We start from the raw sequence: 27,855 nt of genomic DNA on the forward strand, positions 1-27,855 counted from the left end.
GAAAAACAACTATGACTCTTTTCAGCTATGATGTCATAATAATTATGTGGGGGAGGGGCACTGTATGGCTATTGTAACCTGGGCCCAGTACAAGATGAAATGACTGGTTTTCGTAATATGGTCATCTTAGTTGTGCACTATACAGACGTATGCTGTGAGTGTTTTGCTACTGTAACCTATGGGACCCCGTATACAGGATAAGATGACTTGCTGTAGTGTTTGTGATATCTCTGTTCAGTAGGCCCTGATATTAACGCTACAAAAGAATTTGTAAGACCATTTTCAGCTGATTCACAGTACATGTATAATGGATGGGACACTGTGGAGCTACTGTCTGGGGCTCTGTGCAGGATAAAATAACTAGCCTTGGTGTGTTGAATATCTCTGATAGGTACATGTACTTCTTCCAGTGCAAAAGAAATTACCCGTGTTCGGGGCTATAGTGTACGGGGCCCCGTACAGGATAAATTAACTGGCTTTGGTATTTTGGATATCTCTGATGGGTACTACTCCCATTGCAAAAGAAATTAGCCGTGACCCTTTTCAGCTGAATGAAACTAATGTGTGTGTGTGTGTGTGTGTGTGTGTGTGTGTATGTGTGTGTATGTGAAGAGGGGGGGGGGGGGGGGAGGCACTTTGGGGCTACTGTCTGGGGCCCCGTACAGGATGAAATAACTGGCTTTGGTGCTTTGGATATCTCTGATGGGTACTACTCCCATTGCAAAAGAAATTAGCCGTGACCCTTTTCAGCTGAATGAAACTAATGTGTGTGTGTGTGTGTGTGTGTGTGTGTGTGTGTGTGTGTGTGTGTGTGTGTGTGTGTGTATGTGTGTGTATGTGGAGAGGGGGGGGGGGAGGCACTTTGGGGCTACTGTCTGGGGCCCCGTACAGGATAAAATAACTGGCTTTGGTGCTTTGGATATCTCTGATGGGTATACTTCCATTGAAAAAGAAATTAGCCGTTACCCATTTTGGCTGAATGAAACTAATGTTTGTGTGTGTGTGTGTGTGTGTGTGTGTGTGCTTGGGGGAGGGGGTGCACTTCGGGGCTACTGTCTGGGACCCCGTACAGGATAGAATAACTGGCTTTAGTGTTTTGGATATCTCTGATGAGTATGCCTACTACTTCCAATTGCAAAAGAAAGTAGCCATGACCCTTTCAGCTGAATAAAATCAATGTGTGTGTGTTGGGGGGGGGGGGGGGGGGGGAGGGAGCAATTTGGGGTTACTGACTGGGGCCCCGTGCAGGATAAAATAGCTGGCTTTGGTGTTTTGGATATCTCTGATGGGTACTACTTCCATTGCAAAAGAATAGCCGTGACTCTTTTCAGCTGAATGAAACTAATGTGTGTTTGTGTGTGTGTGTTGGGGGGGGGGGGGGGGGGGGGCTCCTTTGGGGCTACTGTCCGGGGCCCCGTACTGGATAACATAGCTGGCTTTGGTGTTCTTGGTATCTCTGATGGGAACTCCTTCCATTGCAAATGAAATTAGCCGTGACTCTTCTCAGCTGCACGAATGAAATCAATGTTTGTGTGTGTTTGTACGTATGACCTATGGGGGGTTGGGCACTTTGGGGCTACTGTCTGGGGCCCCGTACAGGATAAAATAGCTGGCTTTGGTGTTTTGGATATCTCTGATGGGAACTACTTCAATTGCAAAAGAAATTAGCCGTGACTCTTTTCAACTGAATAAAATCAATGTTTGTGTGTGTTTGTACGTAGGCCTATGGGGGGTGGGGCCCTTTGGGGCTACTGTCTGGGGCCCCGTACAGGATAAAATAGCTGGCATTGGTGTTTTGGATATCTCTGATGGGAACTACTTCCATTGCAAAAGAAATTAGCCGTGACCCTTTTCAGCTGAATAACACCATATTTGTGGGGCCCTTTGGGGCTACTGTCTGGGGCCCCGTACAGGATAAAATAGCTGGCATTGCTGTTTTCATGATAAGTACACCCAAAGGAACAATATCCACCAACTTTTGTCCGTGACCCCCTTCGGCTGAATAAATCCATTTTTCGGGGTCCCTTTTTGTGGTCCCTAGGCTTACGGTACAGGATGTGACTTGCCAGCAATTCATTTTATTGACCCTTGGACACATCCTTATATGATGAGACCATTAAAAAGTGTGACCCTTTTCAGCTGAATAAATGCTCTGGGCCCCCGGTCTAATTATGCCACTCAGACTTACGCCTTCTGTTACTTCTGTCGAAATATCCAAGATAAGTACACAGCTTCATAAAAATATGACATTTTATGACAAAAATGGTGGGTAACTGGGATAAATTTCACAGTTTATCAAAAGTATACTTCAGTTGCCAGGCGAAAACAGCCACAATCTAGCAGGACCTCCTCGGCCCTGGTCATCTTAATGTTCACCTTACAATGGTGTATTTGCGGTTTACTTATCTGTTTGATGCACATGTTTTATGAATGCCTTGTCACCTGGCGTATCCCTTGTTCTCAAAGAGGGAAATTTCAAGGTAGTTCATCATTATAGCTCCGCAGATTATGAGAATGAGAACTGGTTCTTGATGACGATAATTCCATCACGTAACTTGGACCATGCCCAGTTGACAACTGACCCATAACTTCTGTGTGATGTCTATTTCGTCAAAATGATAGAGCAATTAGCGTTCGACTCACCGACCATACAGTCCTGTGTTAGAGACATACATTAAAACAGCATGGCCTGTATTCTCTCCTTTTTTTTCTTTCTTTCATCTGTACTTCTTATTTCGTCTTCAAACTTTGTCTCAAGTGCTGATGCTACGTATAACGAGAATGTATTCTCTTTCACGTGATGGTTGGACTCTATTTAAAACGGTTATACGTTGCTGAAACGGCTGTCGAACCCAAATGTGGGAAACAAACAGAACTATAACAACAACGACAACAAATAACTCTCTTGTTTGTTTGTTTGTTTGTTCCAAACATGTAAACCTTTTGCTCTTTGAGGTTGGCATATAGAATTATTTTATATGAGGTGAAAAATAACAGGAAATGGTCAAATCAGGGAACAACTACCGACATGACTGATACTGATATTTTATGATGGTGATAGTTTTGACTACAAAATGTCATACGATGCTATTACGAAGCTGTGCATCGCATACCACCCACATGCAATGTTGAATCATGATTGCAATTACTGTTACAGTTTCTACCACGATTAGTTGAAGACAATAACATGCAAGTATGAAAGAATGTATTAAACTAAATGAAACAGCATGACTTGTTTATCATGAGGAAATCAGATACTTAACTATTCTGATTTTTACTCATGAAAGAATTGTAAATCATTATTTTGCAGCTATCACTTACTCAAAATAAAAACATTCATCTCTAGAAGTTCTTAATATTCAATTCTGGAAGTCATGAATATAGTCTCGAAGAATTACTATTTGGAAGCTGTCTGCTTCCTAGCACTGTGATCTAATGTGATCCGTAGTGATATACACGTATAGCTCTTGGAGAATTTCGTCTCAAAAATCTTTTATCAAGCAACTACCTGTCTATTAACTTGTATATAAACATATTGACAGTGTGCAATAGATCACTCTGTTATGCGTTTATAGAGCACCCAATTTCGTTTGGCAACATTCAATCGATTCAAATTATTTCCTTTTCTTCTTCCGCAATAATTGTACGTGTGAGGGTGTTTTTTATTTGTTGTAATTAAGCCATTTCCCCGGAAATATTTCCTTGGGAAATAAACGTGAGATTCAAAATTTGAGAAGTTGTGCAATATACCTATACTGAAAAATGTTATCGAGTTTTGTCACAATTTTAACTCTATCGCCATGTATGAGTAACGAAAATACGGGCTGGTCTGTTTATCGTTGACATGGAGACGTGTGTACATGAAAAATCCAGACAGAAACACACTCGAAATTGGATGATTTAATGCTACTTAGTAAGAGAAGGGAGGAAGAATAGAAGATGGTTTCAGGTGAGCTAGGTGTCAGTTATCTAATCCCTTAATACACCTACACCTTAACACTCATAGACAAATTGAAAGCAAAACCCGGATACAGCAGCAGCAACAATACTGCAAGGCCTGGCTGCCCTTCTTTTGTATTAAACCAAAGCGACACTGAACGTCCAATACACGCTCGCTTCTCAGAGGGCACCTGCTGATTGGCTAGCCAATCAGCGAAGAGCAGAGTTTTCTTTATGTCGTCACTCTCGGAGAGACCTAATATAAATGGGACCGAGAAGGAGGGTTCTAATCACATTCTAACCAAGGGAAACTTTAGAGAATAATTAGCAGTCCTTATCGAATCAACACATTAGGAGCTTCACATCCACGATGGACAAACCAGTCTTTCTGATCACCTTGCTTACCCTGTGTAGGTTGTTGACATCAATTACCGTGGCGAAAGCTTCAACTGATTCAATCCAGAGCGACGTTGACATCCAAGATTTTCTCACGACGACGGCACAGCCATCCGGATCACCCATGGTAGTTGTTGAAGATGGCATCGAACTGTCAGAAGTGACGAAACTCAAAGTAAGCCTCACAACTTGCTACAAAAGTTTGATTTTGAATGATGATCCATTGATTTATATACATGTAGAGTCAACTCCTATAATGCGTTCAAAAACCAACGTAGCTAGTTATACTGAACTCCTTTGTATGGAATCATAGACTTCGTAAAGTTGTTATCCATTTTCATTTTATGTACATTCTAATTCGTATGTTTGATTAAGCGATCGAAAGACTTTGGTCCATCTCGTTTAGAGCTTTCATAGTCGTTGTTAGGGAAATATCAATATCAAAGTCATGTACTTTGAAAATGGATATCGTACTGGTTTATTCTGGATGTCCCTTTTAAGAGCTTGTTTCCCTGTATTTATGCGAATTTGAATCTTGGAAATGAGCTGGAGACAGGTTGAGACGAAGTTGAATAACCATTGCCGAAAACGTACTTAGTAAGCGCAATCATGCATCAGAATGCACAAATGCGAAATCTGCTGCGACATAATTACATTTGAACGACGAAAAAACGATTTTGAATGATGATAATTCATTTCCTGTGCTCATTTGACTAAAATTCATGATTCTTAATTGTAACTGTATATGACAAGGCAATGACATTTGTCCTGAAAACCTATATTATCATTCCATGAGAATGTTAATCAAGTGTCGTTTTCTTAAGTCTTGGTTATCAGTATATACTGTCGATATCATGACATTACTATCAAAGAATAGAGGTTGCAAATGGGCAATCAACCCACAATCCATCAATGTACATGTTAAGAGTAATCGAAGCTAGAGTACACACAATTTTAGATGATCTGTTTTCATTGTTCTGTCATTTTCTTGTTTCCTTCTCTCCACAAAGGGTCAACTTGAGCAGTTCGGCTATCTGCCACCAGGCTCCTCCTTCAACCCAAATACCGAAGTCAATCTGACTAAGGTTCTAATGGACTTCCAGAGGAACGCTAGTATTCCTCAAACAGGTGAGGCCACTCACTAATATCTCGTCTTAAACAAGGATGGCTTTTGGTATATTACAGTTGGCACTTGGAAAACCAAGCCACACACATTTTTTCTTCCTTTTTGTTTTAATCCAAAGAGAGTTTACACATTTTTCGTTTTTATATTATATCGCACATTCGTTCTGGGGACAAGGGAAAGTGTTTGTACCTTAGAATTAGTGCAAAAAGGATTCGATTTCGAAGTATCTGTACAAAACTAAAAATAATGACCCATCTGTCTGGAGTCCCCCCCCCCCCCCGAAAATGTACATCATCTCCTCATTTTATATTCCACCTACATGTATACAGGTGTCATTACTCTTTAAACGCCGTGCGCTGTACACAATAAGTTGGTATTAAAACTTTTTACTTCATCTTTTTTCTTCTTTGTCGTTGACAGGTATTCTTGACAATGCAACCGTCGAGATTCTGAACACAACTCGTTGCGGAGTGCCTGACGTGCTTCCCTTTGTGGCTGCTAGAACCAAGTGGCTCAACAGTCGTGTGACATACCGCTTTGGCGCCCTCACCGCCGATATCCCATCGTCATCCCAGGTGAAGAGCGAGATCAGACGAGCTTTCCAGGTAAGACGATGTCATCACGTTTGGGCATTAGCACGTTCTTCCATTTCACTCAAATCGGAATAAACTTTCTCAAAACTTCAGTTTCTTTAATTTAGATGAAAATGGTCTGCTAACATGTGCGATACGTTTTTCAAGCTTACGATGATTAATGATCTCGTAGACGCCATTTAAAGTCAGACTGTGTATTTAAATCGCCCTTTCATGCTTGTGAAACAACAAAGCAAAAATCACTCCTCCTTGGTCCCTTATTGTGTCTTGATAAAGTATCACGTAATCAAGAAACAGTTACTGAGTTAGTTTGTACGATATCATTTCATTATCGAATGTGTGCACGTCTGTTTAAAATCGACTTTCCTTGGCGTTGTTTGTTTCACAGGTCTGGGAAGATGTGTCAGGCTTAAGCTTCCAGGAAGTCATCGGTCCTGGTTCAGTCGATATCCAGATCTTGTTCGGCAGCTACGAGCACGGCGATGGTATCCGGTTTGACGGTCCTGGTGGTGTACTCGCTCACGCCTTCCTTCCCCGAAACGGAGACGCCCATTTCGACGAGTCTGAGACATGGACTATGAATACATACTCAGGTGAGTCACCCAGCAAGTAAAATGTCGTGATGAATGTTTTTTTTTTTCAATAATATGAACTCACTTGTTTTCTCTGAGCGGCTTTTTGGCCAAGCTTAAGTTTTATCTTCGTACTCCCTTGTTTATTCCGGTGAAGACTTTAAGACATAACCTCAACAGTACATTGATGCAATTTGCTCTTCTACCTTCAAATCCTCAAGTGTTAACTGATATTTTCTCTATCAATCAGGTACCAACCTGTTTCAAGTTGCCGCCCACGAGTTTGGACACAGTCTTGGGTTGTATCATTCGGACGTGTCGTCTGCCCTCATGTACCCCTACTATCGTGGTTACCAGCCCAATTTTCGTCTCGATCGGGATGACATCCTCGGAATTCAAAGTCTGTATGGACGTGAGTATCTTAATCTAAATCTTTTTACCCCGTATGTATGAATGATAGTATGTATGAATACACAAATCAACCTATGGACCCTTGCACAAGGCAAACGAGTTTATCAGTATCAAGTAAAGAAGATTTTTGTTCTTACTTTTTTTCTGGCTGTTAATCTATTAGTGCTTAGTTGTGGCCATGCATTCCTACGGTGCTTACATTCTTCTTCTTTCTGTTTAATCATCAGCGAACACTGGGTCTGGACGAACAACAACCACGACAACCCGTCGACCGACGACCACGGTACCAGCCACTAAGCGACCAACAACCACCACAACCCGTCAACCGACGACCACGGTATCGACCACCACGACACGCCAGCCACCCACTAGCCCGCCCCCTCCCAGGACAGCTTGCAGCGGTTCTTTCCAATCTGTCATTCGAGATGTCAGGGGCCGAGTCTTTGCCATCAGCGGTGAGTATAAAAGCACGCCCTCTTTGAGTAAACTTGTCATGATTTTATATGCTTGTATCTTCTTCACTAGTAATCTTGTCATGACCTTGCCTGATCTAACGAGTGTCGTGATCAAGCAGTGCATGCCGGTACAGTGGTACGAGTTTTTTTTTTCCTGCTAATACCAATTGTGTCAATAGTTCAATTCGATAGTTGATTTGTTTCCATATAAATACTTGATACAAAGCGGTACATGTGTCAATTTCACTTTTATCAAATCTGACTTCCAGTAAACTTGGAGATTTGTGACGAGAAAGTGTTCTATAATCTGATGAACCATTTTGTTTTGTGTCTGTTTCCTTTACTAGGACCCTACTACTGGCGACTCGACGAATCGACTGCAACGTGGGGAAGAGTCGACGCCAGATTTGGCACCAATTTCCCCTCAGCTCTTGACGCTAGCTTCCAAGATGGCATCTTCTCATATTTCTTCACCGTAAGTTGCTTGACTCTGTTGTATTTGTGAGCAGTTGCAACCATAAATTATTATTGCTGCACTACTCTTGACGGCTTCGTTTTGCGCGTTTCCAACAATTAAAAAAAAAAGAAATGTGAGCAATATTTTGATTTGCTTTGTGGTAAACCTATGCTAATCCACATTATGTGTAACTGTGAAGTAACTTGAAGAGAATGTATGCATATACATGTGTTTGCTGGTGGCTTTATGTGTGTGTGTGTGTGTGTGTGTTTGTGCGGATACGTCGATGTAAGATCTCATAACTTGCTCTGTATCGATAACCAGGTCTAATGTTATATCTTTTATCATGATTATATTAAGGCCATTCCTAATTTGTTTTATGGTGCGTAATTTGAATAAAAAGCATTATTAAACTTAATGCCATTGAATAGGTGTTCTTGCCGCCAGATTCCCGCTACCTGATATTAATTCTCGTAGTGCCTTCTAATCTCGTTAACAGGATTGTTTCGTGTATCGTCAGACGATCGCCAATCATAACCAGCCGCCTTTCCCGACTAACCGAAGATGGGTCGGTCTTCCTTGCAACATCGATGCCGCCTACCAGTCAGGAAATGGCGAAAAATACTTCTTCAAAGGTGAGCTGCGTTTTAGTGTACTGCTCTTCTCACATTATCGTACGGTTCCCCTGACAAATAACCAATCACATACAAGTTTAAAAAGTCTTTTTCATTCTGGTCACTGGAATCTACGTGGAACCAAAAATACTCTTACGACTCTTAGGGCACGACTTTTGGAGAACTGTGGAATGGTGGATAAGACTAGACTTTCAAACGGAGGTGCTTGGATAAGCTTACGTGCTTGGATAAGTTCTTCCTTGGATGGTGTTCCTCTAGAGTCCAAACCCACGTATAATGATATGTATCAAAATTGATAAACTCAATTTATGGTAGTTTCGTCTGACTTTATTACTGATATTTTGCTCAATACCATCTTTATCTTTGTGAATACTGCGTTATAATGGGAATATCATTTAATCAATGTTGCACAGGCACTTCCTACCTAATTGTATCAATTTGAATCAAAGTTCATGATTTAATCAGGCCCAATGTAATTTACTATATTCAATATTAATTCATTCGTATTTTCCCTTTCCAATGTCTGCATGAACAGGGAGTTTTGCCTACAAGTTTAGCAATACCAACAGCTTACTACGACGGGCTCGCATTACGAATATGTTCGAAAATGTACCCGTGGCACTACGGAGCGGCGTCGAAGCAGCAAGCTTGTTCGCCGACGGCTTCGTCTACTTCTTCCAAGAAGGTCGCTACTACAGGATGAACGACGCCACCATGTCGTTCGAACCAGGTTCCTCTGACGTCATCAGCAACCTTCTGCCTCAGTGTCGGAATCTGAATCTCAACAGCCAATCAGACTGCTCTTCGCACACACATCAGCATGATTCTGGCTGTGGTTGTTCGTGAGAATTCCAGTCTGAATAACGGACTTTTGCGTCTTGCAGCAATTGATCTCATATCATCTTTGTGCATTAGGAAGGCAGTAGACTCAATTTGTAAAGAAGACGTTTTACGTCTCTGTCAATGAAAAATCAAATCAATATAGGAAGGACTTTGAAATGATGACGAGTATAAGTGTTTTCCTCTGATGTATGCCTAAAGGTACTTATATCTCGTCCAGTTTATATACATATAAAACAGGACGAATGTGTGCATCCATCTGAATGCTAATAAGTCACATGTTGTGATACATGATTGATACACTTGTAGCATTTTGTTTTTGCAACATCAACGTAACTGTATATGCTATTGCATTGAACTACCACAAAGAAAGGTAAAATAATTTGCAGAACATTGTTGCTAAAAAGTGCTAAAATATTCAATGCGATGGATATTAAGCATGGATAAACTTTGTTTGATACTAATACAGTAAAGCAAACCTAATATTGTTGTGTTAATAACAATGATAAGGTTTCTCATGGAGGATGAAGAATCAGGAGTTTGATGCATTTCATTTGCATAATTGATGTGATGTCATTAAAGATATTTAAGTAGAAATCTGGGTTCTCGTTTTCATATTTCAGGCGTTTTTAAATGTGACGTGTTCGTGCGTGTTGTTGAAAGGTAGCAGCAGCATTTCTAAAGTATACGGACACAAAAACACAAACACACACACACACACACACACACACATATGCACAAAAGTTCTGGCAGCTCGAAGCCGGGATCGGTAATCATGAGAAAGGCCCCAAAATACAATGTGTACATGCTGCTGTGTTTCGTATAATTAGGGAATTGTGTAGGCCTACATGCCCGGAGTTTCCAGCAGACACACAATATGCTGTTGATTGATTTATTGATTGATTTATGTATTCATATATTCCGTTTTCTTTTAGAAGGGTATCCCTTTCAGATAACTCCGAACTACTCTACCAAGGGTCTTGCCTAAAACACTTACAGAAATCATTATTAGTAGTAGTATTAATGGTATCTTTATTCAACAAATCATTGATGGCAGCCAGAGGCTGAATTACAAATAATTTTACAAAAATGAAAAATACACTTCTGCAGTATGACAAAAACATAAAAATGTGAAATTACATAATCAAGATAACATGTAGGCTCATACAAAACAAGAACAATAAAAAAAACGCAGACACTGCATACGTATTATCGAAATAATGAAAGTTTCGGTTGACCTTGACCTTTGACCCTAAGGTTTCCAAGACAATCACTGCCAATCAGTACATGCATATTCACTAAGTTCCATGAATGTATCTTGAACCATTTCTGAGATATGAGGAAAATATGGAATTTTAACATTTTCACTTGACGTCTGACCTTTGACCTCATGGCCAGAAATATTCTCGCTCTCTCTCTCTCTCTCTCTCTCTCAAAAAAAAATCTTTTAACAGGTAATACAAACACACATCAAACTTGGTTACCAAGCGGGAGCACAAACACAAAATTATACAAGCACAAAAAAGCACAAATATATTAAGGAAAGGCTGGAATTCGGGTTTTTTATTTCTCTTTCTTTGATGAGTCTTGAGTTTTTAATTAGTAGTGATTTGGTCTCAATGATGATAGCCTTGCCGTGTATTTGACTTCATATCATCCAAAAATATCTAGTTTAAAACTAATTTCTCTTGCATCTCAAACCTTTAGCATGCAATTCAAGTAACGCATTATATAGAGAATAAGTTGTACAATTGTATTTCTATCGCTTTCTCTTCTCCTATTCCGTAATGTCAATGTTATCTTTAACATCTTTATAAGCATCTCAACTTAAAATTACATCATTATAACTTTCGAAAATATATCTGTTTTCATAAAGTGTGTGCGAAACGTGTTGGTTTTTGCATGTCAGTGCCTATCTTTATCGTCACATGATATGTACTTCAATTCAGTTGTCATTTATTTTCATCCAACAAATGAGTGAAACAGTAAACAAAGCATATACATTCCTTAAACCATAGGCGTACTGTTTTATCAATTTGTAAGAAATACACAATACAGTGTGTATCCTAACGTAGACATATATGATACAATAATAATATATGCAATTAAGTAAAATAACCAAGAACAGTAATGCATATGCTATACTTTGCCAGGTTGACAGAAAAGCAGGTGCAACGATGGGATAAAAAGAAATGGTCCACTGAAAAGCAGGGCTTGTAAAACATGAATCACTCAAAACGTAAAATGAAACTAATGCAGGTATGAAAAAATTCATTATTATAAACAGTTTTTGTTTTAAAGTAAAAGAAAATACAAAGTCAGACTAAGCTTACATTGCTACAACCTGCAGGCAATATTCAAACCGCGCGTACACCCAGAAAATATGGCGAAAGAAAGCAACAAAAACAAAAGAGTAGTCATGTACATACACACGCACTTGCTCACATGCGTATGAAAACTCAACATGCATACATACACACAAAACGCGACATCACACAAGGCAGAGAGCACAATGACATTATACAAAATAACAAAGCACAATTAGAGAAAGGACAGAAGACGGGAGAAGGAGCAGCGAAGAACGTAGAGGTCTCTATAATCTAGTAGAACACGTGCGCCGCTCCACCGTCGGAAAAGCTGAAAGCACGAGTACTATATACATAAGAAGTTACCCATGTAACGTTATGCCGAAAACAAATGTGTTTTGTTAGTTTGTATTCAAACGTCATGAATTCAGAAGATCTTTTGAACTGACGTCTGTACAGCTATTCCAAAGTTTGGATCCAGTATAAACAAGTGCATTTTGGGTATGTAGCCTAGTGTCAGTCGCGTGGGATAATTCGGTATCTTCACATGACTATGCCAATGAACTAAATTGTGAAATATGTTGGAGAGGTGATTACTGTTAAAATCCATCATAAGATGGCAAAGTTAAAGTAGAAAGCTTTAGTTTTAAAATTTGTATGAACAAAATTAGAAACATCACACCAAAGAGACGTGTTTGGGGATGAAAAGCATGACAAATTCTACACAGGTTTATTTGAGTTAAGGGATTGTATTCATATATTTGTGCTAGAGTAGGCCTATTCTATTCATTTCATATAATCCTTCAAAGGGATTTGAAGTGTATTGGACTTGATCGGGCATTGTGTCTTACTGTCTCATAAATGTCATCACCATTCAAAGAGAACAAAAATTCAAAGAACTTCCCACCTAGACCTAGACACAAAAGCTACGTGGGAAGACAGACCTGAAAGAAAGAGAGGAACCAACAAGGATACACACAAACATGAAACACACAAACTTGTAACACACACAGCTCACGGAAGATAATCATGGGCATTGATTAAACATACAGATGACGTTACGGTGGGTGCACACGCATACAATGTCTGTACTGAGAAAACAATGCGAGACATGAACAATGCTTCCAAATGCCGTGCATCTATTGTACCAAGGAATTACAAGGTAATCACAAATTATAGAAGAATAAAATCTAAAGCAAAGATTAAGAGAATGGCTGAAAGGGTCACAGGTACCTAAGTCAATGAATATTCAAAGTAATCTATGCGCAAGGTGTTATTGTCCATACTGCATTTTCTTTTTTCGTACTATAGGATAAGTAATAATCAATATGGCTGCAAAAGGTGATTCCTACAGGACTCAGAAAGACCGGTGACATTTCTTTTCATTCAAAAGAGGGACCTGTATTATGCTATCGATACTCACAACGTTATCTAGAAATGAAGTGTTAAGAAAAGGAATAAAGTTCCTAGTATGATTTCTTAGTAAAGGTTAGCTGTCAATATTTATGGGGGCGCTGTGGCATAGTGGATAAGACTCCCGACTCCTGATCGGAGGACCCGAGTTCGAATCCCGCCCAGTGCTTACGTCCTTGGACAAGATGTTTTTACCCACTGTGTCCCTCTCGACCCAGGTGTATAAATGGGTACCTGGCAACGCTAGGGTAATAATAATAGCAGGGCCCTCTGGTAGAGCAGTGGCATAGAGATGTATACTAATAATATACTAGAGCGCGTACGCAGTGCTCGTGTGCCGAGATGAAGAGGCCGCGCGCCATCTTTGTCCGGGCAAAAACAAGCATCGGTCCGGGCAGCGCAGTAGTGGTGGACACGTGAACACGTATACAACAAGCGCTCAAACACGTATTGCCTTTCAGCAAAAAGATGAGGGGGTCGGAGATGAGAGAAGGAAACAACTCAAAAATTTAAGTTGCTAGCAATCTCTTATTGTGAGTGGTAAAGAAAATGAAAAAAAAAATTACTTTATTCTCAACGAGGTAATACTTTCAAGCCGACCAACACGACCATGGTCCATGCAATACAAAGGGTTCTCTTGGTCTCTAGACTGCCGGATGCCCCTTGTGATACAGTATACTGCGTCAATTTTGTATTTTTTTTTTTGCAGTTATATTTTTTTTTTCTGTATGAGGGGACTGCATTCTATAGTCCTATCTGTGTATACGAGTGTTTCATTGTATTTCTATTTTTTTTTTCCGGTGGTGGTGGAAATGAAATAAATCATTTTTATAAGTACGTGTAGGCATATTGGTTCCATGACATATTGATGTTCAAGCTCGAAATGCTAATGTTGAAGCTTACATAAACCCTAACCCAAATCATAACACCCACGGTGACCCTAATCCTAATCCTCACCCTGCCTTTCTTACAAGAACCAAAAGCCCAATCAGACCCATGATGGTAATTCTACTTTCAGAAAGATATCAATGCCGGAGCATATGTCCTGTCACCAGACATATATTACGTATTCTGAGCTTTTCTCACACTATCTTAGTGAAATTAACTGCTGGTATAGCAAAGGGTGGAGGAACGATTTTTTTTTTTTTTTTTGGGGGGGGGGGGGGGGGCTCAAGGGCCAAATAGGGACTTAGAAATGAGCACTTTTTTAACTTAAAAAGGGGAGGTTTTTTTTTTTTTTGCTTGAAATGGGGCAAATGCCCCCTCCCCCGTTCCGCCGACCTTGCATATATAGTTACGTACTGTATTAGCTATCTATATTATAGTAGCAATAGATCGAGAATAGCTGAGGGAGGGCGGAGTGCCCCTGACGAATTTTGCAAGACCTTTTCTTTTCTTTTTCCTTCTTTTTTTTTGCCTTGAATCAATCTGTTTAACACACACTATAAATGTAATTTTAGTTACTTGTGAAAGGAATCTCCGCTCCCCTTCTTTTCTCCTGTTTCTACATCCAAAAGCAGCACATGAACCAGGCATTTTGCAACATAGATCTATGCTACTTTAAGTAGAATTTGCGAATTTAAGAACATTTTTCGATTTCCAAACTCCGATGGAGACCTTGGCATAGATGCCAGCCTACTGCCGTTGCATCCCGTCGTCGATCTCCCTGCATGCTCCGTAGCGCTACACGTTATCGGTACGGTCGCTAGTCGAAATTTGCCCGGACCAAAATGGCGAACGCCTCCTTCTATCGGTCACAGGGATTTTACGGAGTCCGCCCTCTAGTGTTCTTAGTATACATCTCTATGAGCAGTGGCAACACTGAAGAGGCTACCCTGGGTAAATAAGACCTTATTATTATTATTATTATTTCGTTTTCTCGATGGCGTGTTGAAAGAATGCTGTTTCTGAATCTTCGTTGAATGGCAGAAGGTCGCCGAAGAGAGTGTAGTTGATGTTTTCTCCGAAAACTTCTTTCAGCAGGTCCCCAAATTTGTGCACGTGCAGTGGTGTTAGCTGTACAGTCACCCTGTTGGTGATGAACAAAACGGGATATTGAAATATCGTTACAACACATATGTGTGACGCAGATTAATTTGGCGACTGATGAATAGTTCATACACTGACGGGTAAATGCTTTCATTATAAGGTTTGTTCATTATTTTGTCCCCATCCCATTGATAACAAGGTTTTGGACGAACCCGCCTGGTATACCTCCTTGGCTAAAGCCACAAATGGTTATTCCACACCAGTTAATTTGTTAGGCGACAATCCATGCACCTCCTCTATAGATAGCTGAAAAAACTGTCGTCTCTTGTTAAATATTCCTGTGAATTATGCTAGAAATTGAGTACATTTCAAATGGTGAGCTCGCAGGGGCAGCGGAAGGGGGGGGGGAGAATGTAGCCCCAACACGTCAAAACCCTGAAAAACGGGTAAAATCCATTTTAAAAAATACAAAAAAAAAAATCCTATGGCTCTGCAGTGGGTTCAGCCTGGAGATTCTTCCAGTCGAAACACGGAAAGAGTGGGGATGGAGCTTTGAACCATTCATTGACCCTTGACAATCTCCTCAGGGATTGGCCCACAACCCACACTCCCTCCACACACACACACACATACACACACACACACACATACATACACACACACACACACATACACACACACAACACACACACATTTTCCGGCCTCTGCCTGGAAGTGCTTTTTCTATAATGTCTGCTCTTAGTCACTTGGGGCCTGGTCACAACACACATATATATGCGACTGGTGGCCGACCTCCAGAACCAAAGATTACTGGCGACCATCGACAACCATGGTCGGCGACTTGATGAAGACGTACACTATAGGCCTATAGGAATTGGTCGCCAATGGGTTGCTGATGTTCGTTTAGCACTAGCGACAATTATTGTCATATTTAAAGATTGCTCTCTCCTCTCTCTCTCGCTCTCTCTCTCTTCATCAGCCTCGAAGCACAATAGGACCTATTGTTTGGGCATGTCAATGAGGTTGCCATCACCTGCTTCGGCAGTGATCTTCCCCGTCCCTTACCTTTGCCCTTGTTACCCTTCGCTGACTCTCCCTTTTATATCGTCGTGTCTTTAGTTCTGCAGGGATAGCTTTAATTGTGTGGTCGGGAAACGACGCATGAATGAATGTGGATTGCAGTAGATATGGACAGTACTTGGCACGTGGGCGCAGACACTCTAGGAAAAAAAACAGTCTTTCGTAGTAATCATCTCATAATCAGGGGCCTGTCTTATAAAGACTTGTGATAGAAATCAATCACAAGTTTTTTGTGTGCTGCAATGCAAGTTGCGATTGATTTGGGGACTTGTGATTGATTTGAAGGCTTTATAAGACGGGGCCCTGGTCGACATTCAATCTTTAATCGGTCGGCTTCACGGGGTCGACTTTTAGTCCGCAACTGGTTCCATAGACCTACCAAACATCTTCATACAAATGGAAAATATTCCCGAAGACCATACCATGGAGCTACTAATAGATCTCTGTTAGTAGCTCCATGACCATACTAAAGGGGTAAGTGACCTGCAGTCGGCAACCGGTTACCGACCTTTTTCACCACCTACACCGCGAACTGGTCGCCGACAACCACTGACAACCATTAAAAGATGTTGCCAACTTAAAAAAAAAAAAAAAACCTTTTTACAACCTGTGACAACCTATTGGCTACCAGTGATTTCACAGGTGGTATAATACACGGTAGTCGGCGATTGGTCTTTTCTACCAGGCCGTAAACTTTGTTTCATTGCTATATACTTGCATTTTTAAAGGCATTTCTTATATTCATAATTATACTTTCTTTTCAATGAAAGTACTTACGGAGCTACTTTTCCATCATTTTCGCCCATGGGACCGTCCTGGGTGCTAACGATCATATCGAACGTCATCTCCACTAAAGACGGTGAACCATCTTTTTCGACGACATTTGCAGACAGGCTTTTCACGGTGTTAATCTGCAATGTAATAAAGTGCATACACTGTATCAGTGAGTCATAAATTCGATCAATGTCTTAATAAAGAAGAATGCATACCTTAAAAATGAAGAGTTTTTAAGAACAGGAATATGACCAATTGAATTGACATCCACTTCATTGTTCCGCTTGAATATGATTCAATCATTATGTAATTGACACTAAACAGACTTAAGTAGCAAATGGGTATATGCTCAGTCAAGCCAAATTCTAGACTGAATGCCTCTCAAGGGAATGATTATCCCTCTTTCGTTCTTCCTGAAAAATAAAAACAAAACAAACAGTATTTGCTCGAAGAACGCAGGGAGCGTGAAGCTGTCGGTATAGCATAACCGAGAGGTGTTGAAATAATAATACTGACGAACCTTTAGTCATCTTCTTGTGTAAACGTTATCATATATTATATATACTAGGTGTTTCAAAAAACATTTTCCACTATTGATCATTAATAGTTCAAAAACTATTCATCCGATAAAACTGTCATTGATATCAGTAATAGCTGAATAGTGTACACTTTTGTGGAGGTAATTTGAATGTGAAAGCATAAATCAGTTTCATTAAATCTAAGATTGATTTTGAAGTAAGGTTTCAGATTTTGGTCAAATTTTAACCCTCTGTACAAAAATTGAACTTTGCACAGGAACCAATGATGTGTATATGTGAGTGTGTGCTGACAGTGGCCATGACCAGACAGGACAAAATATAGCCCAACATACAGAAGATGAGCACACGGTGCTGTGATGCACGATAACGATACGAGTCCCACGCAGATCCTGAGGAAGGCCTAATGACGGGCCGAAAGCTTGACAAATAAAAGGGAGACTAAGATCGAGAGCAACGTCCCGCCTCAGTCCAATTTTTTTCAATTGTATATATATATATATATATACAATTGTATATATATATATATATGTATATATATAGGGGTGTGCAGGTGCAGACAGTGTTGATGTAATGATGAGAGCAACTGTACTGACAGTAGGCTCTACGATAACGAATGTGATTCTGTTACCTCGTGATAAACATTTTTGTTCACCGCAAAGCCGCGGTCAAGAATTGAGTCCATGTTCCTATGGTCTATCAGCAGTAATCCACCCGGCTTTAGCATGCTCATGAAGTTAGTCACGCACTGACGGTACAGGGGCAACTTGGGAATCGTGTCTGTCTCACAGAAAATCGAATTGCCGAGACAGAGCACAGCGTCGAAGTTACCGTAACCAGGAAGGTCTTCCAGTAAGGTGAACCAGTTTGCACGGCGAATATCTGTGAAGTGACACCGTGATCGATATTTTGAAGATTATTGCGTCTGAAATGTGGATATTCGCCATAAAATATGCTACTTTTACTTGTTATAGCGAGACGGACTAGATGTGGGTTTAAAAATTGTAATTGCTACTCACTTGTTAACAGAAGCCTTTACTAGTATTGTAAGCCCCCCCCCCCCCGTAACAAAAATTGAAAGCATATAGACATCAATGCTCCTACCCAAACCAAAAACCTGCAAACTTTGATCTATCATTCAGGTTCTAGAGAAGAAGTTTCTATATTCATTTACTTTTTTTTCGGAATCTCTCATTTGGGGTTCTGGGGTCCTCCCTTTCCTTCCTCGGTATGGCCCCCATTTTAGATCTTATCCTAGTCATAATTAAAAAAAAGTAAAATGTAAAAGTTAAGACCCAATCTGGTTCCCTCCATCGCCGTCACCCCCCCCCCCCCCCCGCCCGGAGGGACCCCCTGGATCCGCTCTGAACAAATTTTAAATGATAGTCGAAGATATTGGATAAATTACTTCAATGGATAAGAGCAAATAAATTGTCCGTAAATATTAAAAAAACTAAATGTATGATTTTTAGTAACTCTTTGGAAAATCTACGTAGGAATGTATATCTGAATGACACAGTTATCGAAGAAGTTTCTTCAATCAAATTCTTAGGTTTGATTATTGACCGTAAACTCACTTGGAATTTACATATTGATTCCATAAGCCGTATTATTTCAAGAAATATAGGTGTTATAAATAAAGTTAAATTTTGTTTACCCAAAAACGTTCTTTTAACGTTATATTCATCTTTGATTTTACCTTATTTGAATTATGGTATACTCGCCTGGGGAAACACACATTCTTCTCATTTGGAAAGACTACTTTTGTTACAGAAAAAAGCTCTTCGTATTATTTGCAATGAATCGTGGAGAAGTCATATCCTGATGAGTTATTTCATGAAAGCAAAATCTTAAAAGTTAACGATTTGTATTTTTTACATTTAGGACAATTCATGTACAAACTTACCAATAATTCTCTCCCATTTGTGTTTGAGTCCATGTTCACTGAAAATAGATCTGTTCATTTTTATCCTACCCGGCAATCCAACTCATTTCATTTGCCATGAACTAGGACTATGTTTGCTAAATCTATATTTTCTTTTACTGGCCCCAAATTTTGGAACTATCTCGATAATAGTATGAAACAAGTTTTAAGTTTAAACACATTCACAGCCAAACTGAAGAAGTTGTTCATAAATTCTTATATAGTTGAATGAGTTATATTTTAATTAGCCTCAATTTTGAGCTTTCTTTTATATTCGTTATACTCATTCTTTTCTTTTTTCTATTCCTTTCATACATTAGGTAGGCCTACATATACCTCGGTGATCCATCGCACCATGTGCCTCGCGTGTGCTGGTATAGACCCTTCATCTCTTCTCCTTTCTCGCCTTTTCCTGTCCACTTGTCTCTTTCTGTTTCTTCTTTCTAAATTCTATTCCTCCTTTCCTTCACTGTGTTTTGTTTTTCTCTCTTTTTCTTTCTCTTTACAAGAAAGGTTACTTTTTGTGTTTGTTTGTCCGTCTGTTTGTTTGTTTGTTTGTATGTATAGGTCTGTATGTGTTGTACACCTTTTATATTATGTCTAGCTTATTGCGTTTTGATGTTATTTAGTCTTTTTGTCCACGAGGAGACTGCAAAATACAAGCTTAGCTTTTTAGCATGTCTCCTCCATTTCCTGCAACTTTAGTTTTAATTCAATTTTCATTGTTTATTTTGCTTTTGTGACGCGTAGTATTCTCAACTTCACGTATTTTTCTTTGTTATCAAATTGTATTGATGTTGTGTTATTTTGTGTATGAAAATGTTGTTGGAAATGAAATAAATGGAATGAAATACTTAGGCATAGTGCTAAAATTTCCTGCATCTGCTGGTTTAGAGAGTGAGATGTTTTAGAGATATCTTGATTTGGGGCCTGTTGGGTCTTCGGGGCCTCTGGGAGGAACTCCCATTTGAGCAAAGTTAGATCAAATTACCTTATAAATGCTATTCCTGCTAAATTCAGTCAAAATCCTTCCAGTTGTTATCAAGAAGTCAAAAAATGTGCGCACGAGTATGACGCATGACGGACATGTATGATTACAGTATCTCCCTCGAGCCTTTGGCTTCCTAAAGCTGCGTTAACAACGCTGACATTCTGTTACAATTTTTAACGCAATTCTCGTCTATATAGTTTCTGGAAGGCGGCTTAAGTATTAATAGCTCGTACAGGGCTTTCCCACTTTACCCCATCGGTTGAACCGCAAATCGTCTTTCATGCGAGCTCGTTCCTTTCTGGCATGAGCTAGCATTGCTTCTGCGTCGTCGCAGCTCACAACATCCATTCCGTGGTTGAGAAGAATAATGGAATCCACCCTGCGTACGTATCGTATTAATCATCAAAATGAGGGCATTAGTATTTATTGCTTGTTTAGGACATAGTGTCAATGATCATCGGCTAACATTAACTTTCGTCACCTTGTCCTTTATGGAATCTTGCCGTTAGGAATATTTTTCAAACTAAAGTATTTTGTAATACTAATCATTCCTGAAAACAAAACAACGCAACGCAATGTTCATATTAAGTATCCAGGTCCTATTAACATACTTTAGCAAAGACGGACATCTTTGGTTGGACAAAAAAAAATGTCTAAAGATGAAAGCCTCTGGCATGATTCGAACTAGTGACCTTTAGATTAAACTATAAATAGCAAATAAATAGCAAATAAACTGTAGCCTAAGTATTGAGTTTATAACAGCAAATCATTTATAAATATTCAAAAAGGAGGAGGGCCTTAAATCGATCCTCGTGCCACACCACAACTATAGTAATGCCCGGAAGCAACAAACTTTGCTTCCGACAAACGACCGATGAGAAAAAAAAATCTCTGTGGAATGGGGGTATTAGTTAAGTCAAAACATATTATTGCCCATGTAATAAGAATGTGACAATACACTCTCTGTGAACAATACACTCACTTATTCTGTGGAGACCAAAAGAATGACACATAAACACGAACTGAACAAAGAAGAGTAACCAAAGCCTGAAAATATGCATTCATTCAAGATGCGTAACCCTCCCTGGAGAAGAAAAGTGAAAGAAATGGAGTGTGGGAACGTACATAGACAAGATGCTGATAATCTAGGGCCTGGTCCTTCGGTTCATATAATATTTGTATGAATCATCAGGTAAATCTGTAATTGTCAATAATAAAAGTCAAAGGCCTACAACTCTTTGAGAAGAAAGGACTTAACCACCAGTAAAAAAAAAATCTTTAATCTTTAATCAATTCTCTTTGAAATTATTCAACTGCACAATTTTTAGATAAGCATGACTGTTATGCCTACATGGCTCTAACGAATCGTGGTAACGCAAAATATGAAAGACAACGATCAAGAGTACACGTACTCCTGATACCTACCCTGTTCCACAAGCTACATCGAGAACCTTCTTGCGTCCTCTGGACTTGAGCTGATGTAAAAGCCATTTTTCATATTCTGATGACCGCTTGGCCAGGGCCCCCAGTTTGGAGACTGCTTCTGGGTCATCAAAAACGTTTCCTGAACATTTCTGGGGGGCGGAGGAATAAATCACAAACACACACGCACAAATCATATACTCGTGTCATCATAGGGTACTTACATTGGACTACGAAATAAGTAAGTAACTATAATACACTCCTACACTACATGCGATTTTACGGACGACAAACAACTGCAAGTATACAGACGCCAGGCGATATTTACTGATAGCAATACATTCCCTGAGCCTTTGGTTCAGGTGAGCTATGGAAAGAATAGCGGATTTCCAGGTGAATTAAAGAATATGTGTAAGCGATTTAACAATTAGAGCACTATGAGCAAAGGTATTCGTCAATTTTAATGCAAGTTTGTCCATTCATAACATATCTTTCTCTGTGGGCAGCCAAATTGGTTAATGAGGGTACATTTGAAATAACTGCACTCAACTTTTTTTTTCTTTCAAATAACGTTTATTCATATTTCAAACAGCAAAGATAACATCAAAAATTTCATTTACATACATAAATTAGAGAGAAATTCAAACATAATCAAATAAATCATTTAGAAGATTAAACAAAGGTCTGCCACAACGTGTTTTGTTAACTTCAAGTCTTTTCCGTAATTCTGATAGAAACATATATCGCAATCTACGTTCTCTATATAATCAACACCTTTGTAATTACGCAAGACTATAAATTGATGAATACACCAAAAAGCTTATTCATAAAATCATCTACTTTCTCTTCTTCATTGCTCTTTAACAAAAATGCAACATTAATGTCCACAGAAATATGAAAAACTTGCTGAATTAACCAAGAAATATAATACCAGAAACTCCCATTCAGTTTACATGTAATAAAAGCATGTGTTATACCCTCATCTAGCTAAAATTGGTACTTATTTTCCACTTGATCAAATTCATCTTCACTGGTAATAAATCATATAAAACTTTAACATTAAATTCCTTCAACTTATTATCTTTTACTTTACAAATTACGTACAAAAGAATAATTCCAAATTATCTTCATCCCCAATATACGCTTTCCCAGAAAAAAAAAAAACCTCACCTGGTATATGCTCCATCTTGCTTAATCAATTGATTATAAAAATACTTCGATATTACATCACATAGTCTCTTTACATTTTTTCCAATTTCTAAATGTGGGGCACATATTGATGAAATATTCTGCTCTCTGTCAATAGATGTTTGCGTCAACCAGATTTTTGGTATAGCCTCCCTCAGTTTCGAATAATAAAAAAAATGCCCTTCTTAATTACTATTTCTAAATTTCAGTAATAACATGAGTTTTTCCACCGTTTTGTATCTCCATGCCAATAAGATGTCTTCTAACCGGATAATACCACTCTCAAACCATTCTTTGTAAAACAGAGGCTTCTTTTTGAAAACGACATTTTGGTTGTGCCACAAAACGTTCTTTTCTACAGGGGGCTTCTTTTCCAATACCTCTTTGTCCCAGGCGCACATCATTTCAATATAAAACGGAGGCATGTTTTTAACAAAAAATGGACGTAATATTATACACTTGAAAAATTACAATTCAATAACAAATCTAAACCTTCAAAACGGTTAAACCAATGAGCGACTGCACTCAACTTAACAATGTGAGGTTGGTATCGCAGGTAGAATATCAAAATGTGGAGGGTACTGGGAAATCTGAAGTTACTAATTGTCCATGGTGATGCCCATTTGGAAAATTGATTTGAAACATTATCCTTCTTTTCATGAAAAATCTGAGAAAATATAGGAAATTTGAGCTTGCAAATCGCAGCTTTCTAACCAAGACCATGAAAAATCTGAGAAAATATAGGAAATTTGAGCTTGCAAATCGCAGCTTTATAACCAAGACCGTGAAGAATCTGAGAAAATATAGGAAATTCGAGCTTGCAAATCGCACTTTGATAAACAAGACCATGAAAAATCTGAGAAAATATAGGAAATTCGAGCTTGTAAATCGCAGCTTCATAACCAAGACCAGCGATGGACACACTAGTCATCTAAGTCGTCTGGAGGTGCCTGTGGGCTCGGTTTTGTTTTCCACGCTGTTCAATATCCACAAAAGTGCCCACCACGTACGTCTTGCTTCAAGACGGTATGGGCATGTAGATACCCTAGACTTACTGTGTATAAGGACAAGGACCTGAGCGAAGAAAAAATGTGCATACTGCTAACATGGAGCTTATTGCAGACTATCTATAGAAGCTAGGACTCAATTCAAAAGGCGAGTGCTGCAAAATTTACTGCAACTGCTTTTTACATGAACACCTAAGAAGCAGACCGGCAACTGACTATTCTTCACACAGTGGGAAGCCTCTTCCATGCAACCTTCACCCAACAGATCTTGGAGTAAAACTTGACAGACAGTTGACCTGAAAACATCACCTTGTAGCTCTACGTGGGAAAGTGTCCGGCCGGAACAACCTGTGGGGTGGGGTGCATCAGCATCAATTCTCCGGACAGAAGCACTAGCTCTGGTGTTCAGCACTGGCGATATATGCTGCGCGAGCATGGCTTGAGTATACCCATGCTTAAAAAAGTTGGACTGTCCACTTAATGACACCCTCTGGATGTCTCCGCCAGTCCTAGCAGGGATTTTGCAACCTATCCTTACGCTACGCCAGGAGAATCTTATGGGCAAGCTTACGCAGAAGTCCCTCACTGATGACACTCATCCACTACACAAAATAGGCCTAGTGACAGAAGCCAAAGATCGTCAACGCCTCACAGATCACATCACCCTTTCTCTCGTCATACAGCTGCCCTAGAGCAACTACCGCAGTTTTCAGCTTAATAACGCAAGACTGGGAAAAGAGGTGGGGAAAGGACGACACACCCACAGCAATTCACTGTTCCCCCTGGCGTCAAAGCTCAAACTGGCTCCAAGTTACCACGGAAGGTTTTGTTAACGCTCAATCGTCTACGCACAGGGGTTGGAAGATTCAATGCCAACACGAACGGTTGGGGTCTTTGGGGACTACGGGAATCGCCAGTATACGTCTGTGATGCGGCTGAGCAGACGCGGACCAAGTCATCTTTACCTGCTCAACACTTCACCCCTGATAGCATGACTGATCGACCTATCTGATCCGAAGGATGCCCCAAAAGTTGTCCTGTTCAACTGGCTCACGTACACAGCGTCAGGGTACACTAACAGTACCAACTACAACTAGATCTACTACTTAAACGAAAGAAGAAGAACGTAGGCCTATAACCTCAGTTACCGCTCATCAATACGTGCGGCCATGAATCATTATGTGGACACAGTAGATCCCAATCTACCGTTTCTGCATTTATTTCTGCATTATGTTTCTCCGAGTACACAGACAAATCGATACAAATTGATACATAGTATTTATGCCCAAAAGGGTAAAATCATACAAATTAACACAGGAATTGTGAATTTCATAGCAACATCGTCCCTAGTATACATGTAAATTAGAATCAACCTTATAATGCATACTGTAGTCAAATGTGGAAAAAAGAGAAAATCAATACAGCTAGGGGACCATCATCACAAGCATGATGAGGATAAGGATGATAATTATAGTCATTTCCCTGAGATAATGCACGGGTGGTCCAAGTGATGCACTATATGTGACAGATGGTACAAGCACGAGGTCTGCAGGACCGAGTGCAGCATATCCATGTGGCGATTCGAGCGTTATCTGGGCCCAAAAATGCAAAAGCAAAAGTGCATTGGTTGTTTTACACATGGAGAACATGGAGAAATCAAACAGCCCACGAGTCATATACAGCCCATGACTGATACAACCCACGAGTCATACTGCCCATGCGTTCGACTCTATCAAAGCAAGACAAGGCCGACGAGACCGACACATTAAGCCCCGTGTTGTAATGTCAAACTCGTGGGCTGGGAGGGGACGAGAACTGTTTGCATTTTGATGTTGTAAGTAGTGTAATTTAATGCAAGTTTTTGAGTGTTTTATGGACTTAAAACTGGTTTAAGTAAGGGAGCAATATTTAGATGTAGATAATATTTAACCATTTGCAGGCCCGTAGCCAGGATTTTTCAAGGAGGGGGGGGGGGGGGGGGGGGGGTGCGGTCACTAAAAAAACGGACCTTCGGTACCAATACCAATGATGACACACACACACACACACACACAATTATATATATATATATATATATATATATATATATATATATATATATTCTTTGGACCACCGAACTACAAAAGTTGTATAAGAATTTGCGCGCGAAGCGCGCCGCAAATTGTGAATTTTGACTGTTTTAATGACGTTTTAAAGTCTCGAGGAAATTTGTATTTTTGTCTGTTGCATGCAATCGCGTTACGGTATTTCATCTAGGAAATAGTAAAAACTCATTTTGCCAGGAAGTTGCAAAGTTTAATTGTGTTCGAGACTCTGCGCGCGTAGCGCGCCGCAAAATTGAGAATAGTGGTTTTTCTGGTGTTGTTTTAACTTTTATTTTTTCTATTGTATACCCGCGTTAGCAGGCCTGAAGGCAGGATTTTTAAAGGAAGGGGGGATTGCGTTAATTAACAAAACGGTCCTTTGATACTGTCCCGGGAGGGGTAGCGACAATTAAAAGGTGGACACCATGCTCATACGTGGACTTTCAAAATGGCCCCTATAAACGAGTAATGATCATATGATTTTTTCGGGCCTTAAAACAAGTATTCCTTAAATGTTTCCTGCACCCTAAAAAAGTACTTCATCATGATTGAACAATATACCATTTTCCCAAATTTCGGCCTTTTTGATACCCTTTGATTATATACGCTCGTACATCACACTTTCCATCTAATCCCTGAGAAAAAACGACCCCTATTACGCGTTTTCTTTAGCGAGTATGGTCACGGTGTCCACCTTTCAGTTGGAGTTTTCCATCCCATTGGATGCTGTTTGGAAGATGAAACATTCACTTTACTATACAGTATATCAGCCGTTGGTATGCGAGTTTGTCAAAAACGAAAATAAATAAGAAAATTTTTAAAACAAAATGAATTGTAAATGTGAACCATTTATATTTTGCCTCCTTGTGGTAGGATATTTCCAGCATTTCCGAACTTTCAAATAATCATTTTAGATTTAATAATATTAAAGGTAGTAGCTCCGATTCGCAAACATCTCCAATATCAGTCAAATGTCATATTAACCATCATGCGAAGAAGGTTTTCTTTGCGAAATTTGGAGGTCAGTGAAATTCAAAAATTAAACATCCGTTAGCCATTGGAAGAAGTTGAGTGCAAATTCAGACCTCAGGCTTAGTGATCAGATGTTTTCCTATTTGATTTGATCTGTCTTACTGTGCACACTAAGATACATACTGGAATGGTTATTTCTTATTTATTAAATTATAGTAGCATGTTTGGTTACTAGCTGTCTCTAGGCATTTTCGAATTTGGGCTGCAAAGAGATCCACTACCTTTAAGTTAGAAGAGAGATAAGTAAATAATGATAAAATAAACAAACAAAAAAAATGAGTTTCTTTTGTAATACTATCTGACAAACTTTTTACTTTACCATTTTACTTCATAGCTCAGCACTTTCCATTCTCTCTCATACCCTCTTACCCATTACATTTAAATGAAATACAACTAAAATGAGTTTGCGTGCCTGCATAATACTCTTTGGAAATTATAAGTGAGAATGTTAATTAGGTTTTGGCTCACTTTAAAATGAGAACCAATAGAACTGTCACAACATGAGAAAATGTATAAGTTATAATCAACAGTACATTTCCGAATTTGGCCTGCAAAGAAATCCGCTACCTGTAAGTTAGAAAAGAGATTAGTAAATAATGATAAAATAAACAACAAAAAAGAATGAGTTTCTACCGCCGTATCCAGAACAGAGCCTGAAACGGTGCAGGCTCAAGAAATCGTTTGT

At 39.5% G+C, this 27,855-nt stretch overlaps 2 protein-coding genes across 2 annotated transcripts; one reads left to right on the forward strand and one right to left on the reverse strand.

Moving 5' to 3' along the window:
- Positions 1-4,309: 4,309 nt before the first annotated feature.
- Positions 4,310-9,430, forward strand: LOC139711464 (hatching enzyme-like). The gene is made up of 9 exons (XM_071623341.1): positions 4,310-4,510; positions 5,346-5,463; positions 5,882-6,066; positions 6,443-6,647; positions 6,877-7,038; positions 7,265-7,492; positions 7,840-7,967; positions 8,449-8,584; positions 9,120-9,430. The coding sequence occupies exons 1-9, from the start codon at positions 4,310-4,312 to the stop codon at positions 9,428-9,430; spliced, it is 1,674 nt and encodes a 557-aa protein (XP_071479442.1).
- Positions 9,431-15,009: 5,579 nt separating this feature from the next.
- LOC139711465 (glycine N-methyltransferase-like) lies at positions 15,010-23,472 on the reverse strand. The gene is made up of 6 exons (XM_071623342.1): positions 23,428-23,472; positions 21,863-22,011; positions 20,689-20,816; positions 18,154-18,404; positions 16,990-17,123; positions 15,010-15,172 (listed from the first exon to the last, which is right to left on the reverse strand). Exons 1-6 carry the CDS (start codon positions 23,470-23,472, stop codon positions 15,010-15,012), a joined length of 870 nt encoding a protein of 289 aa, XP_071479443.1.
- Between the last annotated feature and the right edge of the window lie 4,383 nt (positions 23,473-27,855).

This window comes from Diadema antillarum, unplaced genomic scaffold, assembly GCF_040938485.1.
Source record: "Diadema antillarum isolate AM-2024a unplaced genomic scaffold, OU_Dant_1.0 seq00001660_RagTag, whole genome shotgun sequence".
Lineage (NCBI taxonomy): Eukaryota > Metazoa > Echinodermata > Echinoidea > Diadematoida > Diadematidae > Diadema > Diadema antillarum.

What these genes read in the sequence shown, in the direction of transcription:
- LOC139711465 (XM_071623342.1), bottom strand. Translation starts at nt 23,472, where the DNA reads ATGCCTCCGTTTTATATTGAAATGATGTGCGCCTGGGACAAAGAG. An exon ending in TTTGCGGTTCAACCGATGGG is followed by an intron (nt 18,405 to 20,688) that starts GTAAAGTGGGAA and finishes GTCACTTCACAG; the next exon opens with ATATTCGCCGTGCAAACTGG. An exon ending in AATGATGGAAAAGTAGCTCC is followed by an intron (nt 15,173 to 16,989) that starts GTAAGTACTTTC and finishes CATCACCAACAG; the next exon opens with GGTGACTGTACAGCTAACAC.
- LOC139711464 (XM_071623341.1), top strand. Translation starts at nt 4,310, where the DNA reads ATGGACAAACCAGTCTTTCTGATCACCTTGCTTACCCTGTGTAGGTTG. An exon ending in AGATCAGACGAGCTTTCCAG is followed by an intron (nt 6,067 to 6,442) that starts GTAAGACGATGT and finishes TTTGTTTCACAG; the next exon opens with GTCTGGGAAGATGTGTCAGG. An exon ending in AATTCAAAGTCTGTATGGAC is followed by an intron (nt 7,039 to 7,264) that starts GTGAGTATCTTA and finishes TTTAATCATCAG; the next exon opens with CGAACACTGGGTCTGGACGA.